General features: G+C 36.2%; 1 protein-coding gene across 2 annotated transcripts in view; it reads left to right on the top strand.

Moving 5' to 3' along the window:
* The window catches only part of LOC145686306 (uncharacterized), a 308,465-nt gene extending 292,289 nt beyond the window's left edge, over window positions 1-16,176 (top strand). For both annotated transcript variants that reach the window (XM_081759452.1, XM_081759453.1), the window contains 2 exons: window positions 12,849-12,999; window positions 15,969-16,176. In XM_081759452.1, coding sequence (XP_081615578.1) covers window positions 12,849-12,999; window positions 15,969-16,036 — 219 coding nt within the window. In that variant the 3' untranslated portion in view covers window positions 16,037-16,176. The remainder of the gene's footprint in view (window positions 1-12,848; window positions 13,000-15,968) is intronic.
* Window positions 16,177-16,604: the final 428 nt, after the last annotated feature.

Here is a 16,604-nt window from a genome sequence, read left to right on the forward strand (position 1 = left end):
TACTTCTGGTTTCAATATTGATTTTCCTAGACCAGCATCCCAAGAATAGGTTCCATCTCTTTCACTAATCTTTGAGTTAAACCAGAAGCTATGTTGAACCACTTCTGGTTTCAACAATATTGGTCATAACTCAAAAACGGTAAGAGCTATTGAGAAACGGTTTTCGGAAAACGATTCGTCGTTCCAATAATAGGTCCCATCTCCTTCGACAACATAATATTTAAACCGTAAGTGGTAGAAATCAACTACTTCCGGTTTCTACTATTTCCAGTTTTACTATTGAATTTGTATAGTTTGGAAGATTACCGTAGTTTCATACTGTAGAACGATACTCGCTTGTTCTATCATATAATTCTTGTGTTATCAAATACTAGGTTTATTACCAGGTACTCAATAATATTTATATATTTTCCCATTATAGGACCTAGAAAGTTGGAAGATTATAATTTGCTGTAATGTCATATTTCTATTCATGGATTCAATCAATATCATGGCTTAATGTGGAGTTAATACTTGATAGTGAATATTTGTTAGAATGGAAAATTTTCTGAAATGGGAAGTTTTAAGCGGAAAATTTTCCACTTCACATCACTAGTTGCAGGGATGGTTTCAGTAGAGCAATTGTTAATATGTACATTTAATGGACGGAACAATGTAAATGAGATTCTTTCTTTATTACTTGAAGGAGCGCCAAGTGAACTTTGTGGTGGACAAACACCGTATGCGGTGGATTCTCGGGATCTTCCGTTCCTTCCCACTTTCTTCATTCCACCATTTGAATCATTTCTCATCATCATCGTCTCTCTTAGCCTCGGAGCATAATCGTGGGACGATAAACTGAATATTTCATTTCATTTTATTTGAAGAACATTTCTAACCAGCGATTATCTGAAGCAGAGATCCTTGAGTTATCCGGGTTCGATTCCGTACCGGACATAAGTTCCGCGATAGGGAGAAAAGCTCAATTAAATATAAAACATAATTGTATTTATAATGATTTTCATATACAATTATAGTCCTAAATTTACACAGTTCAACTTTTTTATTATTATTAAATTAAATATTTCCCTTTGTCTTTCGTGACTGGTGGCTTGTTGGCAGTGGCGTCACTAGGTCTAATTTGGGGTGTTCAAGCCTCCACAATTTCTTACAAGCCCACCTAAATTTCACTATGTTACATACTTTTAGAAAAGAGGATACTAAGAAAATCTACCGAAATTACAGTATTGACGAATTTACACTCAAATGTAACAGAAGGTGCACACACACCTTAAAATTCAGCATCTTCACAGAGTAATTGATCATTGATTATTAATATTCTGTTACTATATGAATGGCCCCCTTAAAATATGAACTATTTCACATGGCAAATTTTAAATAGGTGACTTTTAAGGTTTGATTACTTTATAAGGTAATTAATATTTTTTTTTTTACTGTATTCTAATATTATTTCGTGGAAATAGGGATGCGCACGAGACAAGATTAGAGGTTGTCTCGCCTCGAAAATATGTTGTGTAAAGTAATGCCTCGAAAAATATATCTTTTACTGTGGAAAGAACCCTGTCTCGTCTCGAATCTTGTCGAGTTATTTTGAGAAACAATAGCTTTAATTTAATAAAGAATAAAACAAACATGACTATGTTGCTAAAAATGTGCAAGACTGAAATAGTAACCATAATTCTTTTGCCCCAAATGCTCGCAAATTGTGTTGTGTTCTTGATTAAAGATAAACCTAAAATACCGAAACAATGGAATTTTGGAGTGTTGGGTACCTTGGCCCCAAAATGTTTTTTCAGTCCCCTTTTAAAAAATCCTAGTTACGCCACTATTTGTTGGGTGCAAACAATCAATGATCGTACAGAACACGCCCATACCCATGGGGCCTGAGCTTCCCTGAAATTATGAGTTTGAGAATGAATTTCGTAATGAAGAGTAATTGCCTTCATTCGTCCTTAAAGTTGCTTGTATCCGAAGTATGTTCCGTCCTTCATTTATAAATATGGTGTTATATAAAGTCATAACTTCAATATCTTCTTTCTGCATCTCCTAAATTCTTTTCACCAAAAGTTGAATATCAACAAGCATTTGGCAACCATTATTTTAGATTATTTTAGATTATTCTAATATACCAATTGTAAATTAGACATATTGAAAGAAAGGCACGAAAAGTCAAGCTTTGTTTCTAAAGAAATGAAATGAAATATCTAGTTTAACGTCCCACGATTATGCGCCAAAGCTAAGGGAGACGGTGATGATGAGAAATGAATGAAACTGTGAAATGAAGAAAGTGGGAGAGAACGGGAGAACCCCGAGAAAACCCACGCAGACGGTGTTTGTTCATCATAAAGCTCACTTGGCGCGAGCTGGGATCGAACCAGGGACCCCACGCACCCGAGGTGAACGCTCTACCACTGAGCCACCGCGGTCCCCTTTATTTCTAAAGAAAAATATGGATATTTTGTGCGCATAGCCAAGGACGTACGCAGGGGGTGGGTCCTAGAGGTCTGTACCCGCGCCCCCTCGAAATCCGGACTTTTTTGTCAATTTAGTCTAATTTTAGGTACAAAGTTTAGTATAATTTAGCCTGAAATTGTGTTTGAACCCCGCCGAAACGCTTTGGACCCCTCCCGAAATAAATTCTTGCGTACGTCTCTGCGCATAGCACAGAGCGGACTAAGGCTTTTGGGACCCTGGAGCCGACTATTTCAAAGGGCCCTATGTTACGAATAATTCCAGCGCATAACATTTTTTTTTTTGCTGTCTTCCACAGCCTCATAGACTTATCAAAACACCCAGGAGTATGCTGTAACATTTTAATGTGCTCCAAGTTTACAATAATTAGTTTAATTACATTCATTATTAACAGTTAAATGCCCATATACTTCAGTGCAGAGATGGTCATCCTCCCTCATTTTGCCCTTATGAGAGCCGCCCTCACCATCACCTCACCCTCATTTTAGTAGTTGAGGGTGAGGGCGATAAAGTAATTGAGGTTGAGTGTGAGGGCGTCAATGGAGGGTGAGTGTGAGGGCGTCAATGGAGGGTGAGTGTGAGGACGCCAATGGAGGGTGAGTGTAAGGGAGGGTGAAGGGAGGGTGATGTGTGAGGGAGGGTAAGTGTGAGGATGTCAATGGAGGGTGAGTGTGAGGGAGGGTGAGGGGAGGGCGTCAATGGAGGGTGAGTGTGATGGAGGGTGAGGGTGAGGGAAGGTTAGGAAAAATGACCATCTCTGCTGTGGATAAGCACTCTGGCTAGGCGGCTATTCACTGAAGCCACTTTAAGCCCTGGACAGTGTGAATGCCTAACGAGCACCGTTGAAAAGTTGGAGCATGGCCACGAACTCTGTTCCGACCGGCCATCCTGACTAAGTGCCTGAGGTTTTACCTGGTACCTTTTGTCAGGCCAGGATGGCTGTCGTTTTCATTTCCTTGCCTCTCCCTTCTCTTGGCGTGGTTAGTCGCCTAAAGACCTTAACAGTGAAACAAAAAAAAAAAGCAAAACAGTGTCGTATTCGCTTGAACTCAGCTCACAGATAACACTAGATGACTATCCTAATAAACTTCAGAAATTTGGGGGGCAATCACCCCCCTTGCTCCTCCCTAAATTACGCCTAAGCATGGATGCTCACTTGAATTGGTTTCAAGGCTGTATCTGAGTGAATACTTTCTTCAAAACAATATTAAAAATTATAGAAAGATTTTCGAGACATTCGAGTTGAGTCGAGAGTTTTACGAACAGTCTCGACTCGACTCGTGTCTCGACTCGAAAATTGTCTCGACTCGTCTCGAATTTTACAACGTGTGTCTTGACTCGAATCTCGGCTCGAATTCGAGTCGAGTCGAGTCGATATTCGAGACTTGTCTCGATTCGTGCGCATCCCGAACAACTAGCATAAAACTTCGATCTTCACGAATCGACTTGATTTTGTATATAGGCGACAGGCAAACTGATGTGGCTTGCTCGTATACTGTACGCATATGCGTGCGAGAAAACGTCTTTTTGTCCAACAATCTGGGCAAATCCACTCCCTCATGCAGCATTTTGTCAACAACGTCTCTTAGCTATGATGGATAAATAAATCTTCACTTTTTGTTGACAGGTGTTCATAAATTATTTGCAATTAAAAAGAAGTGTGGTGGAATCAGACCTATCGCCATAGGGAATATTTGGCGCAGAATATCAGCCAAAATTATATGCTTCAGAATACGATAGCCTGTTAAGAACTTTTTGTCTCCCCATCAACTTGGAGTTTGTATTCCCAACGGAGTCGAAGCAGCCGTTCATGCAACCAGGATATATTTCTCCTCTACACACAGAGCTCCAAAGGCTATCGTAAAGCTGGATTTTCGCAACGCTTTTAATGAACTTCGCCGGGACTCCATGCTTACTGAGGTATTGAAATATTTTCCCGCAATATACCCATATGTTCACCAGTGTTACGCTCAACCCAGTAACCTCTTCTTAGGCCAAGACACTATTTCATCCCAGAGAGGAGTACAACAAGGTGATCCCTTGGGCCCAGCACTTTTTGCCATAACAATACATTCTTTAGTAAATTCGATTAATACTGAACTAAACATCTGGTATTTGGGACTATTGCTGACACACCTGAGGCAGTCCTTTCAACGTTAACACATATAAATGAGAAAGCGTCAGATCTGGGCTTACATTTGAATTTCTCAAAATGCGAAGTTGGTTTTCTTGGATCAGATGAAGTCACATCCGAACAATTATTCAGAAGATTTGGAGAAGTTGCACCAGGAATACGTCTCCTAAGCAAACAGGATGCTTGTCTTCTGGGTTCTGCTCTCACAAAGGAAGCATTTACAAATATGCTATCAACCAAAATATCCAAATTAGAATATTTTCTATCTCGTCTTGACTCGATTTCAGCACACGGAGCTTTTTTCCTTCTACGTGCTTCATTGTCAATCCCTCGTCTAAACTACTTTCTACGGTGCTTTCCATCTTGGAATGAGACTACACTGCTGAAGAAATATGATCATATCCTCAAAATGGGTCTGGAGTCAATTTTGAACTGCTCCTTGAGTGACGAATCTTGGATGCAGTCATCCTTACCTGTTGGATTAGGAGGCCTTGGTATTCGACGAACCGTTGATATGGCGATTCCTACCTTTTTAGCGTCCTACCACGGATCCCTTCGTTTAATCGAGGCTCTCCTTCCTCAAGGCTACCACCTGGACCCAGATGGGATAGTTGAAGAAGGCTCTACCAAATGGATAAATATAACAGATACGGACCTTCCAGAAATCAGCAAAAGAGGTTCTCAGGCATCTTGGTACACACCAATAGCAGTACATTTCCATAAACTTCTTTTACAATCCGTTGCTGCTCCAGAGGATAAAGCTAGACTTCTTGCTGCGTCATCTCCCCATGCTGGTGCATGGTTAAATGCGTTACCTTCTCCCCAATTAGGTCTTCACATGTCTAATGAAACCTTTCGAATCGCAGTAGCCCTAAGACTAGGTTCAACTGTTTGTGAGCCACATCGCTGTCCAGCTTGCGGGGATCAAGATACCCAACGCGGCCTGTATGGCCTCTCATGCATGAAGAGCATAGGCAGAAACACCAGACATTCATCTGTTAATGACATCATTTTGCGAGCCCTCACGACGGCAGGAATTCCTTCGATTCGTGAACCGTCAGGCTGTTGTCGTTCCGATGGTAAACGACCTGATGGCATGACATTAATACCTTGGATGAGAGGCAAATCTCTAGTGTGGGATTTTACATGTTCGGACACATTCGCCCATTCAAGCCTGCCGTTGACCGTTGTGAATGCTGGAGAAGTTGCTAGACGTAGAGAGGCAGAAAAGGAAAGGAAATACAATAATCTCCTTGATAAATTTATATTTGCTCCAATAGCTATCGAGACCAGTGGAGCATGGGGTTCTAGAAGCCTTGATTTTATCAGAGAGGTAGGCAGACGCATATCTATCGTTTCTGGAGATGTTCGTTCAACATCCTTCTTATTCCAACGTATATCCATTGCGGTCCAACGTGGCAACGTTTCGTCAGTTCTTTGTACGTTGCCACCTGGAAAGGAACTGGAGGAGGTGTTTCTTCTCTAGTGCAACAGAAACAAGCGAACAACAGAATAATAAAAATAGAATAATATATCAACTGTTCAGAAAAATTTTACATATGTATTATATTGTTATCCATTGTTTCTAAATACTACATACTATACGCTATATCTCCGAAACTTATTTACATATTTTTACAATCATATATTGCTGTAAATTACTGTTTGATGCAAATGTATAAACAAACTATTTGCAATTTATTTCATTTATAAATATGACAACAACCAATAAGAATAACAGGAAAATAACTCTCAAATTTTAAAACCAACGGTTAAATTATTTTAAGGATTTTACATGCAACTAAGAGTGAAAGATAACTCATAAAATGCTATTAAAGGGAAGAGGAAAGTAGCCAGACACACAATACACATCTTTCTTCAAAACAGTTGTTTTTTCTTTGATTTCACGCCATTCAGCAGAAATCTGATTCACAAGTAAAAATATAAAAAAAAATAAAAAAATAAATAGAACATTCCCAATTTTTTCCCTGTTTCGTAAAATAAAGGCATAGCAACGACTTCACGGTAATGAAACCACACAAATAATTCAATTCATCTGCATCTTTATTCGCTTATGTATAAATTTTACTCTCGAAATAGACAGGAATTTCCAAGTTCTGGCTAAGATGTTACCAAGGAGAGAAAAATTATTTTAGTCATAGTCAAGCTACTGAGTTTATATCAAGATTGCAAAGACATAAAGGTTAGAAATGTAACTTTAATGATAGTTTTGTTAATTTTCGTGTTATTGGGTGCTTTATTTGTTAAAGAAGATGACGATAATCAGAAAAACCTTTTAAAATAATGAAGGCCGAGGATGAGTGAAATTCGACTGTCGATGATTGAAGGATACGAATTTTCACTGCTTTCTTTCACCAAGGCAATATAAGCAGTCCTACCAAATAAACTGAGATCCTAACGCTAGTATGATTTGCATTCGAGACACGTCGGGTACTACATCATGAACATAAATTGCAACCGTTAATCATTTGGTCATAAATATCTGACAGATTGATCCAAATTTATGGTGTATCTTGTTTCGGAAAGCTAAGATCAGAATCTACTGAAATCTCAGAAAAAACATTTTCTGCTTGTCATTATTTGTTATGACAGAAGTACTATTAATCTTGGTTTTTCTTATAAATGCTAGTTTGATTCTTTACTATTGCTCGATAAGATTTCGATATATCGTTCATATTGGACTTCTAGCTGCGACTTGAAATATCGTTATATGTTTAATTGATTATGCCTGTATTATCAGAGAAGAATTTTTTGGAAACTTCTATTGATACTGTTAATCAAAAAACATTAGCATAATTTTTATAAGAGAAAATCATTCTCATCTGTGAAACATTTGTATCCTGCTTTCATATAGTCAAGCTCAACACTGACAAGCATACGAAGTTTTTAATAGCAATGATTATAACCAGTTCACCTATAACATTTGGCGTAAATGACATGCTACTGGGGCCATGAGTTTTGTTTGCACAATATCTTCATAAACTTCGAACTTCACACATTTCAATTCAACCAAGGAAGTAACGCGATTTCTTCCTGATGTTCAATTCCGATTTCTTCCTGCTTACTTGTGTGCTTTTTCTTATGTGATGACATTCGAAGTTCGTAGAGTCAACGGTCGTGGTGGAAGAACACAATATATAGCAAACAAAGAGACGACCATTCAAATTCGTTTGGAGCGAAGTTCTCATATGCACAACTGAATCACGGGTGTGTAGCCCGAAAACGAGTTGCGTATTAGTTATAAATCTGCCAACCATGCAACAGAAAACTGCAGGGGTGCACAGTGGTCCAGACAGTCTCCAAACCTGGGCAAAACCTCAAATTTCGAAATTATCAGAAATGTGAAAGACATTACAGTTTTAATAAGGAAAGATGTAAGGTGTGCAGAAATAGGTAGGTTTTCGTGCAGCTCGTAAGGGTTGGGCCTATAGGTAGTACCAATGTGAAAGATTAAAGTCGTGGAAGGAGGCCATGTATCCATCACGGTAGCGGACGCAAAGTTCATGATGTGAAAACAAAACAATGTTTCGTTGTTAGGCGTCAATGATGATTGTGCAGAACATTGTTATACATTCGTCGTTCGTGACACATACGTGGAATTCTAATATGCTTTCATGTACCAGTTAATATGTGGATAAATAAAAGTAGATCAAAAACCAAAATTGATATACTTGGTATTGAATTTCATGTAGAGGTTTCAGTCCAGGCGAGTCTAGTTCTATTGTGTGCTGGATATGATAGTAGGAGATATGATAGTATTTAGGCAAAGACTGTTTTTCCTTGTCATTCCAGAAATGTCATACGAAATAACATGAAGAAGGAGGTTCCTACAAGTCCTGCGGAATGCGAAAGGAAACAAAGAGACCAAAAGGCAACACTTGATTAGTTTCCTTGAGAAAGAAACGTCCATCGAATTGACTAGTACAATGCTTTGTACTAGTCAAAAACATTCATTAGCCTAAATACTTATCTTAACAATATTATAACAATATTGCTCTACTCATATACAACTATGACTTTCAAATCAGATCGGGCAAAAACGGGCAACACTTGGTCTTTTTCTTTAACAAATAACAAACATCCCCTACTATCATATCCAGCACACAAGAGAACTGGACTAGGCTGGACTCAAATCTCTACATGAAATTCAATATCAAGTATACCAATTTTGGTTTTCGATCTACTTTTATTTATCCACATATTAACCCTTGTCTGCATGGTTCAGAAAATATACGCTAATTCATATGCAGGGCCTCTGAGGTTATTTAAATGGTTTAAAAATTCTATTGCAAATTTTTTGCAAATTATTTATTGCAGCTCTGTAATGGCTTAATTTATTATACAATAAAATAACAATGGACATTTTCATAAGGATATAAATTAGAAAACTACGTTTACAAGTATTTTATATTTATTAAAATTAGTAAAAAATACAAAAAATAAACCTGCAATAAAATATTTTCTTCAAATATACTATTTTCAGTTTACTCATATATTTGAAAATTTGGAACTTTATTTTAAAATTCTAAACTCATCTCTGTGAAATGGTACTATAATCATCAAAAGAGCAATATTTATACAATTGCTGATATTGTTGTATGTAAATGACATCATTGTTTAGTAATTTCAGAACGACTTTTTGTATGTACAAAACGAATGAATTGCAAATCATTTTACTGTGTTCTTTGCAAATGCTTTTATCACACTTGAAGCATGCCAATATAATATTTCTTTGAATACTGTATGGAAAAATTTCACCTCTTTTCACCACTTGTCCTGTCTTGCATCTTTTCAATTCCGCAAATTTTCAAAACATTAATTGTTGCTAGTGGCAAGTTGAGTATGTATAATCTTAGAATCATCTACGGTTTCATTAAATTTTCTGCTAGTTTCTGTAAGAATAATCGACGATTGTCTTTCTTGTTTGAATTTACGTATATGATCGAATCGTAAGGCTTTCTTTGTCTTCAAACCTCCTGACAGACATAATAACTTTGAACATTGGGTTTGACTTCATAGAGAGGAATAATTCCCTGATTAGCACATCCCGGCTTTTTTCTACTCCTACTAGTAACAAAATCCCTTCTCTAGCGGTTTGTACAGTGTAAAATTTCATCCATGATTTCGTTTGAAATGAAATCCCCAAAGGCATATTTGAATGTGCTGTTTTCACTCCCTTTGAAACACCTGAAGAATTCTTCGTTTTATTATGTGCTGGAGATAGTAATGGAGAAGGGGCTCTTTTGTTCCAAATTGTGCCGTTTGGACTAATAAGTATATCGAAATCACTAATAATGAACCTTGATTAGCTTCATTTTCGCTGATGCCCTCAGAGCCTGAGCCGCGTCTAAATATTCGTAACTTACACTTCCTGGCTGAACTGTATAATTGAATTCATCATCCGATTCCTCACTACTACTGTTCGACAGCACACTATCAGCAAGGCACTCATTTACAAAACGGGCATAATGTTCTTCCCACACAGTCTTCGTTGTTGATCTTCCACTATAGGTGGATGCAATTTTGGGCTAGGATTGAGAGCTAACACAAATTCCACACCAAAATAGCAAGGGGGGCAAACCATAATTTGCCGCTTTATCCAGTGTATACCTGAACGTCAAGGGGAGTTGGATTATAGCCCCTATAGCCTCCCTTGGATCTGCGCCTGTATATATATATATATATATATATTAGAACTTTATTGTGACAGCTGTTGGTGTAATTGTTGGAACAAAGGAAGTAAGTTAGCAGAAACACGCTAAATAATTTGCTGATAGATTATATAAAATATGTTGTAATATTTACAAAGCGATTGATAACAGCTTTCATATGAATTGCATTGCCATCTACAGGGCATAAAGCATAAAGTATAGGGCGTAAAGCACAATAATAATAAGAATAAACAGTAAAACTAAATAACATCTTCTTTTAGAATCAATTATATTTACAAAAATGAGTAAAATAATTAACACACCATTATTGATTCATTAGGGCCTCCCAGGCCCTGCATTTGCATTTAAGAGGTTGCTTAATTAAATCAAATCTTACAGACATACAAATAACGCAAAAAATATTCTAAAGTTACTGATGAATGCATAAAAGAATGTTAAAAGAATTCACAAATCACAAGACTTATTGATTGAATAGATCAGTAATAGCTTTCAACATAATACCCCACAGGGCCTGAGAGCATATGCATACAAGGGTTAACTAGTATATGAAAGCATATTATAGTTCTACCTATGTGTCACGAACGTAGAATGTATAACAACGTTCTGCATAATCATCACTGACGCCTAACAACGAAACATTATTTTGTTTTCACATCATGACCTTTGCGTCTGCTATTGGGATGGATATGTGCTCCTTCCACGACTTTAATCTTTCACATTGGTATAACCTGTAGGCCCAACCCTTAAGAGCTGCACGGAAACCTACCTATTTCTGCACACCTTACGTCTTTCCTTATTAAACCTGTAAGGTCTTTCATATTTCTGATAATTTCAAACTTTGAGATTTTGGCCAGGTTTGAAGGGTGTCTGGACCACTGTGGGGTGGTCAGAAAAACAACTCACATGGGTTTATAATCTGTGAGAAGTCTATCATATTAATAAATTAACATACAAGATATCGAAATATAAGACATATGTTACCTTCATTTCCACACTCTTAAATGGGTTGAGCATCGATGTCACTCTAATTAGATTTAGGCTTTTTCCTAGAGGGTAAGCCCAAGCTCAAAGTTAAAGATTGTTTTTCTCATAAACTATGTTTCTATTTATAAATGAAAACAGAATTTGATTCTACAACACTAGAACAAAACGACCATAACGAGAACTAACACTACTCACCTAATAATTTCATAGGCACACCCTCAACGTAGAATCAGCGTGGGGTTAACGTGGTGACGGATTCTGGGAGGTGCCCGAACGTGCCTTCTCCGTTGACAAAATCAAATGACCCCGGCATAAAAGAAACAACACACACAAAACGAGAAATTTCTGAATAAGCTAAAGTTCAACTTCCATGAAACCACAACCTCAAACCAAGAAAGACATCCACTGATCATCCTCTTTCAAGACTCCTACCAACTACTCGCGAGTCCTGCAGCTATATTCGCAAGTGAGAGGAATTGCAAAAAAACATGTAGATGAATGATGATTGAATGAATTATAAACAAAGCTGGCCTCTCATTTCCCACTCTTCCTCACAATAACTGTCTGTTGCATGAAGGGTGGCAAATGAAACAAAATATAACCAGAATAAAGTCCAAATGTTTTGATTTTTAATTGATTTGATTATTTTATTGGTTTTAAGTTTAGCGGCTGTTTTCAGCTTTGAGATTATATAAAAAGTGAATCTACAGGTTAACAGGGAAAGCAAACCGTATGATTTCCAACCAGATATCAAATATGGGTTTTCTGCATCGAAGGCATGTAAGCTAACCATATAACCACAAGAGAGCTGAAGATTTATAATATAAGATTCATGATAGTAAGAAAACTAATATACTTATGCTTTGTCTATGTATGGATATATGCTATTTTCCGTCTTGACTATTGGCAGATGCAACAGACGCTGTTACAAAGTGAGATCTATAAAATACGTAAATATGTACAGTAAGCTTTTTTAAGTCTGAACTACTTAGGTAGAAAGAATGTCTGTCACATCTTATATTAATGATGTCAGTCTTTACAATAGAAAATAGGTAAAATTCTTGATACTATTGGCCATATAATAACTGTTTACTTTAATGTTTTCTTTAATTAAGACAATAGTCTTGTAAGAATTTAAATGTCGTGCTATATAATTTTACCAAGTTTCATTAAAAGTGACAAGCGAAATACCCACTAAAACACCAAAGAACCTTATAATAAAAGCAACTCAATTTCAGCAATGGGGTCCCGGGTTCAATTCCAGCCCCAGCCAAGTGAAATTTGTGGTGGACAAACACCGTGTGCGTGGGTTTCCTCGGGGTTCTCTCGTTTACTCTCACTTTCTTCATTCCACCATTTCATTCATTTTTCATCATCACCGTCTCCTTTAGCCTTGCCGGCATAATCGTGGGACGTAAAACTCAAAGATTTTATTCCATTTCAATTCAATTCCAGCAATACGTTCATTCGAAGAATTATTTTGATTAAAATTTCGAAACTCCCTAATGCTTATCGAATATAATTTTCTTGTAACAATAATGACTATCTATATTTATGTATTTCAGGAAAATCCCTATCTTCTTTTACCTTGGATAGTACTGTGCACTTTAAACGTCTTTGTTCTCATCATCGACCTACTGAAAACAATCTTCAACTACAATGAAGTATCGATAGATGAAGCAGTAGCTGCAGTTTTTGCAGATTTCATTGTCATAGGTATTAAAGTATTAAAACTTTACTTCCAAATAGGTGATTTTATATGTATTGCATCGAGAATTAGCATCTAAATACCTAGTATTAATGTACATTAATACAGATTGTTCCAAACATCAGGACAAAACAACAGGCATATATTGTAAAAATGGGTATAATTAGGAAAAGTTTAGCTGCGGTAGTCAGTAACAGATGTGAGAAAAAGTTTCTAGATGGATTGCGACTCAATCAGAATTTGTGTCTCTGTTCGTCTATCTGTTTGGTAGTTTCACCATAACTCTTGTAAAACTTATTTCATTTTAATTAAAGTTAGCATATACCTTCCTCCAATCTTTGAAAAGAGCTTTATTGTTTGATAATGCAGGAATGTATCAAAATATGGGAGTAAAAGGAAATAAAATCCTCTCTGTCTTGCAGGTTTTCACGTACAGAAAATTATTTTCTTGGAGAAACTACTGTGAATTTTTTTAGGTTTAGTGTTCATATTTGGCGAGTCACGACTGGGCAGAAGAGCAAAGCAATATTACCTCAGGCTCTTTCAAGTGCCTGTCTTATTTCTGTCTTGACTGTGAAGTGAACACACTTTTTTCAAAATACAATATTGTCAATGAAATACTGGTCTGTGTAAAAACATAAAGAGAAGAGGGAAGAAACAATATTAGTATATGTTGTTTTTATTATTAGATGTTTCAGTATGTTGAAAAAAGAAATCATGTTCACTATTTTATGAGAATATGATTAATAAACTAGTGTTCATACCGAGTGGAAAGACAGTATATATTCTGAAAGATCATATTCTATTTGGGAATACTCATGTGCGAATGAAAATAATGTAACATTTATGGAATCAATCTATCAAGAGATTGATTCCTGATGGGAGCTTATTTAGCTTAAGATCTCAAGTTGAGTTGTAGAACCACGTCTCATACAGTCTCGGTGCTGAAAGGGATATTAAATTCCCAATGAACCAACCAATAAGTCTTAGAACTCATAAGTTTCAGGAAAGGTGATTAGTTTGTGAACTATAAAAGATCTCTATTAAGTGACAAGCCATGCATGGAACAATTTCCACGTAACTCAAAAGAGATTAAAGTCACAAATCTGCTTATAAAAGTTGACCACTTGTTGAACTATTGTGGCCCATAATTAAATTTGATTTTTAGCATTCTAAAATTCTGCTTCTAGGTTCCTAATATGGGTTCAAAAGACCCGTAAATATATTCTAAAAAACAAAAAATAGAATACACAATTCGTTTTAAAATATAGGCTGGAGCAATCTTTAAAGGTCAGACACGAACTAGTTGAAATGCTCATTCTTCGAACGAGAAGAATAATACTACGGAAATATTATTTGAGAAAAATGCAAACCTCTTTAACAGCAAAATAACATTTGAATCGAAGTGAAGTGATAAAGATCCCAGTGAATCCATCTGATAACTATCTTCAAGATTTATTTTAAACAGCTAAAATGCTTACCCACTTTGGCCAGTTTATGAACACAAAGTGGGAAATGAAGATATTGTAGCAGTTGCCTTGCTTTCTTTGCTAGAGTTGGAATTTCCGAAAACGATGAACCACATGGTCACACATTTCTAATGAGGAGCTTAAATGCCAAGTTTCATCTTCCTATGATTAGAGATTCGTCAGAAACTCTCCCTTTTGGAGTATATTTTTAATACTCCTTTCCTCGCCTAGAACATGTATTGTATGAAAGTAACATGAGAGTACCCCAGCCCGGGTTAACTAACAAGGAGAAAACAGACTTTGGTAATTGTACTTCGGGGCCATCTTTCGTGAAATAGTAGAGCACAATTAAAATGCTAACATTACAAACTGGGAGAGCGCAATAGTCAGAAATGACGATGGAAAAGTGTCTTAAAGTTTCCGACTAGTTGCATATATGATACGACGCGCAAAGTTATAAAGTGACGGCGGGCAGAGTGAAGGACATCTAAGACTCATATGTAAAGGGTCCCGGGTTCGATTTCCGCTTGAGTCAACTTTTTTGTTTTTTGCTTTAACCAATAAAGTAGTCATTTGTAACTACAAGTAAAATATTAATTCACCATATGCATAAAACAATAGAAATGTTCAAATCAGTCGTAAAACCTTCAGCTCCACGTTAGCTAGCAACAAAATGTAACCTATTTTCGTAGATATATTGATACCACAAATTATATTATGGTTACCACAGTTGTTGTGTAAAAAACGTTCTTGACGCTTCGTGTCTATATCTGTGGACAGAGTGCGAATTACAATGAGGATGAGGGGGAAACCCTTTATGGTGGGTATAAGGGATGAAGGATTATAACCAAAGGGGATTAAATAAATAAATTTCATGATCTTTTTTATACCAGAGAGTAAATTTGTTGTTGAAGCATTTGAATAAAACAGGTTTTAGTATACCCTTGAATGATAGTTTTTAAAGAAAGAATGTGTTATTTTTCAGAATGATTGTAACTGCTCTCTTACTTTTCTGAATATAAGGCTTTTGACGGGTAAATATTACTCCAACTATTCTACAAATCACAAAGATACAAACCATAGTTACAGATAGAGAACTCAGAGAGTACACGAATTCCATTTTCATTCCGTGAAATTTTAAGGGGATAAATTAAAAATACAAGTATAGATGCCTCACACTCTTGACATTGTAGATAGAATATTAGTTTTAACATGCATTTTTTTCTGGACTTTTGAAACTTGTACATTTGACGTAGCACGTGCAACTACGATTTTTCTCCGTGGAAACAATCTTACACAGTTCTCACTTTTTTGAAATCCCATTCATTAATACGTTAAGCTATTACTTCTGTAATATTGTATACGTACTGACTTCGGCTACTTTATGCAGCAGCTATTTTAACAAAGCAGTCAAACTTTAAATATTATAGACGAACATATCGTATAAATTACAAATAATTTTACTTTCTAATTTTTCACTATTAACTTCATCTTTTTTATATTTTCAGTAATAGTGTCTTATCTTGACATGATAACTGCTGTATATTTTATGCAATTAATGTGGAACTGTTTATAAAATTGGTGAGATGAAGAAGTTAAAAAAATCATCGTAGATCTGCAATATTTAATAAAATTTAGTGACTTACAAGTAAAGTTGTTTAAAAATACAATGTAATTAGCAAATTACAAATTATATAATAAAAGAATAAAAAGAAACATGTCATGTATAATAATCAAAAATAGAATCATTTTGTTGATTGTGACTCGAAATGTGTTCAATACAGACTTGTTTTCGACTTACTCAATTTGCACTCCATACAACATCTATGCTGGAATCTGTGAACATGCTTCAGAAATACGAAATTTCAAAGCTAATGTGCATAATCTTCTCTTGATAATCAAAAGTCTTCCAGTGAATCCACAAATAAAATCACAATAATGTTAATTCCACAAAACATGGCCAGATATCAGTTCAGAAATTTGGAGACTGTACATTAGCAACAGATATACTGAGTTGCTGTAATTGGGATGTTATCATTCTTCTAGAAATTAGTGAAAAATGCATTATGACATGCTAAAATGGCAAGTACAGTTTAGAGTACAAGAGGCTCGGAATACTAAGAGTAACTAAGCTAAACACCCGA

The sequence above is a fragment of the Thermobia domestica genome, chromosome 5 (genome assembly GCF_964235325.1).
Source record: "Thermobia domestica chromosome 5, izTheDome1.hap1.1, whole genome shotgun sequence".
In the NCBI taxonomy this organism is placed as follows: domain Eukaryota; kingdom Metazoa; phylum Arthropoda; class Insecta; order Zygentoma; family Lepismatidae; genus Thermobia; species Thermobia domestica.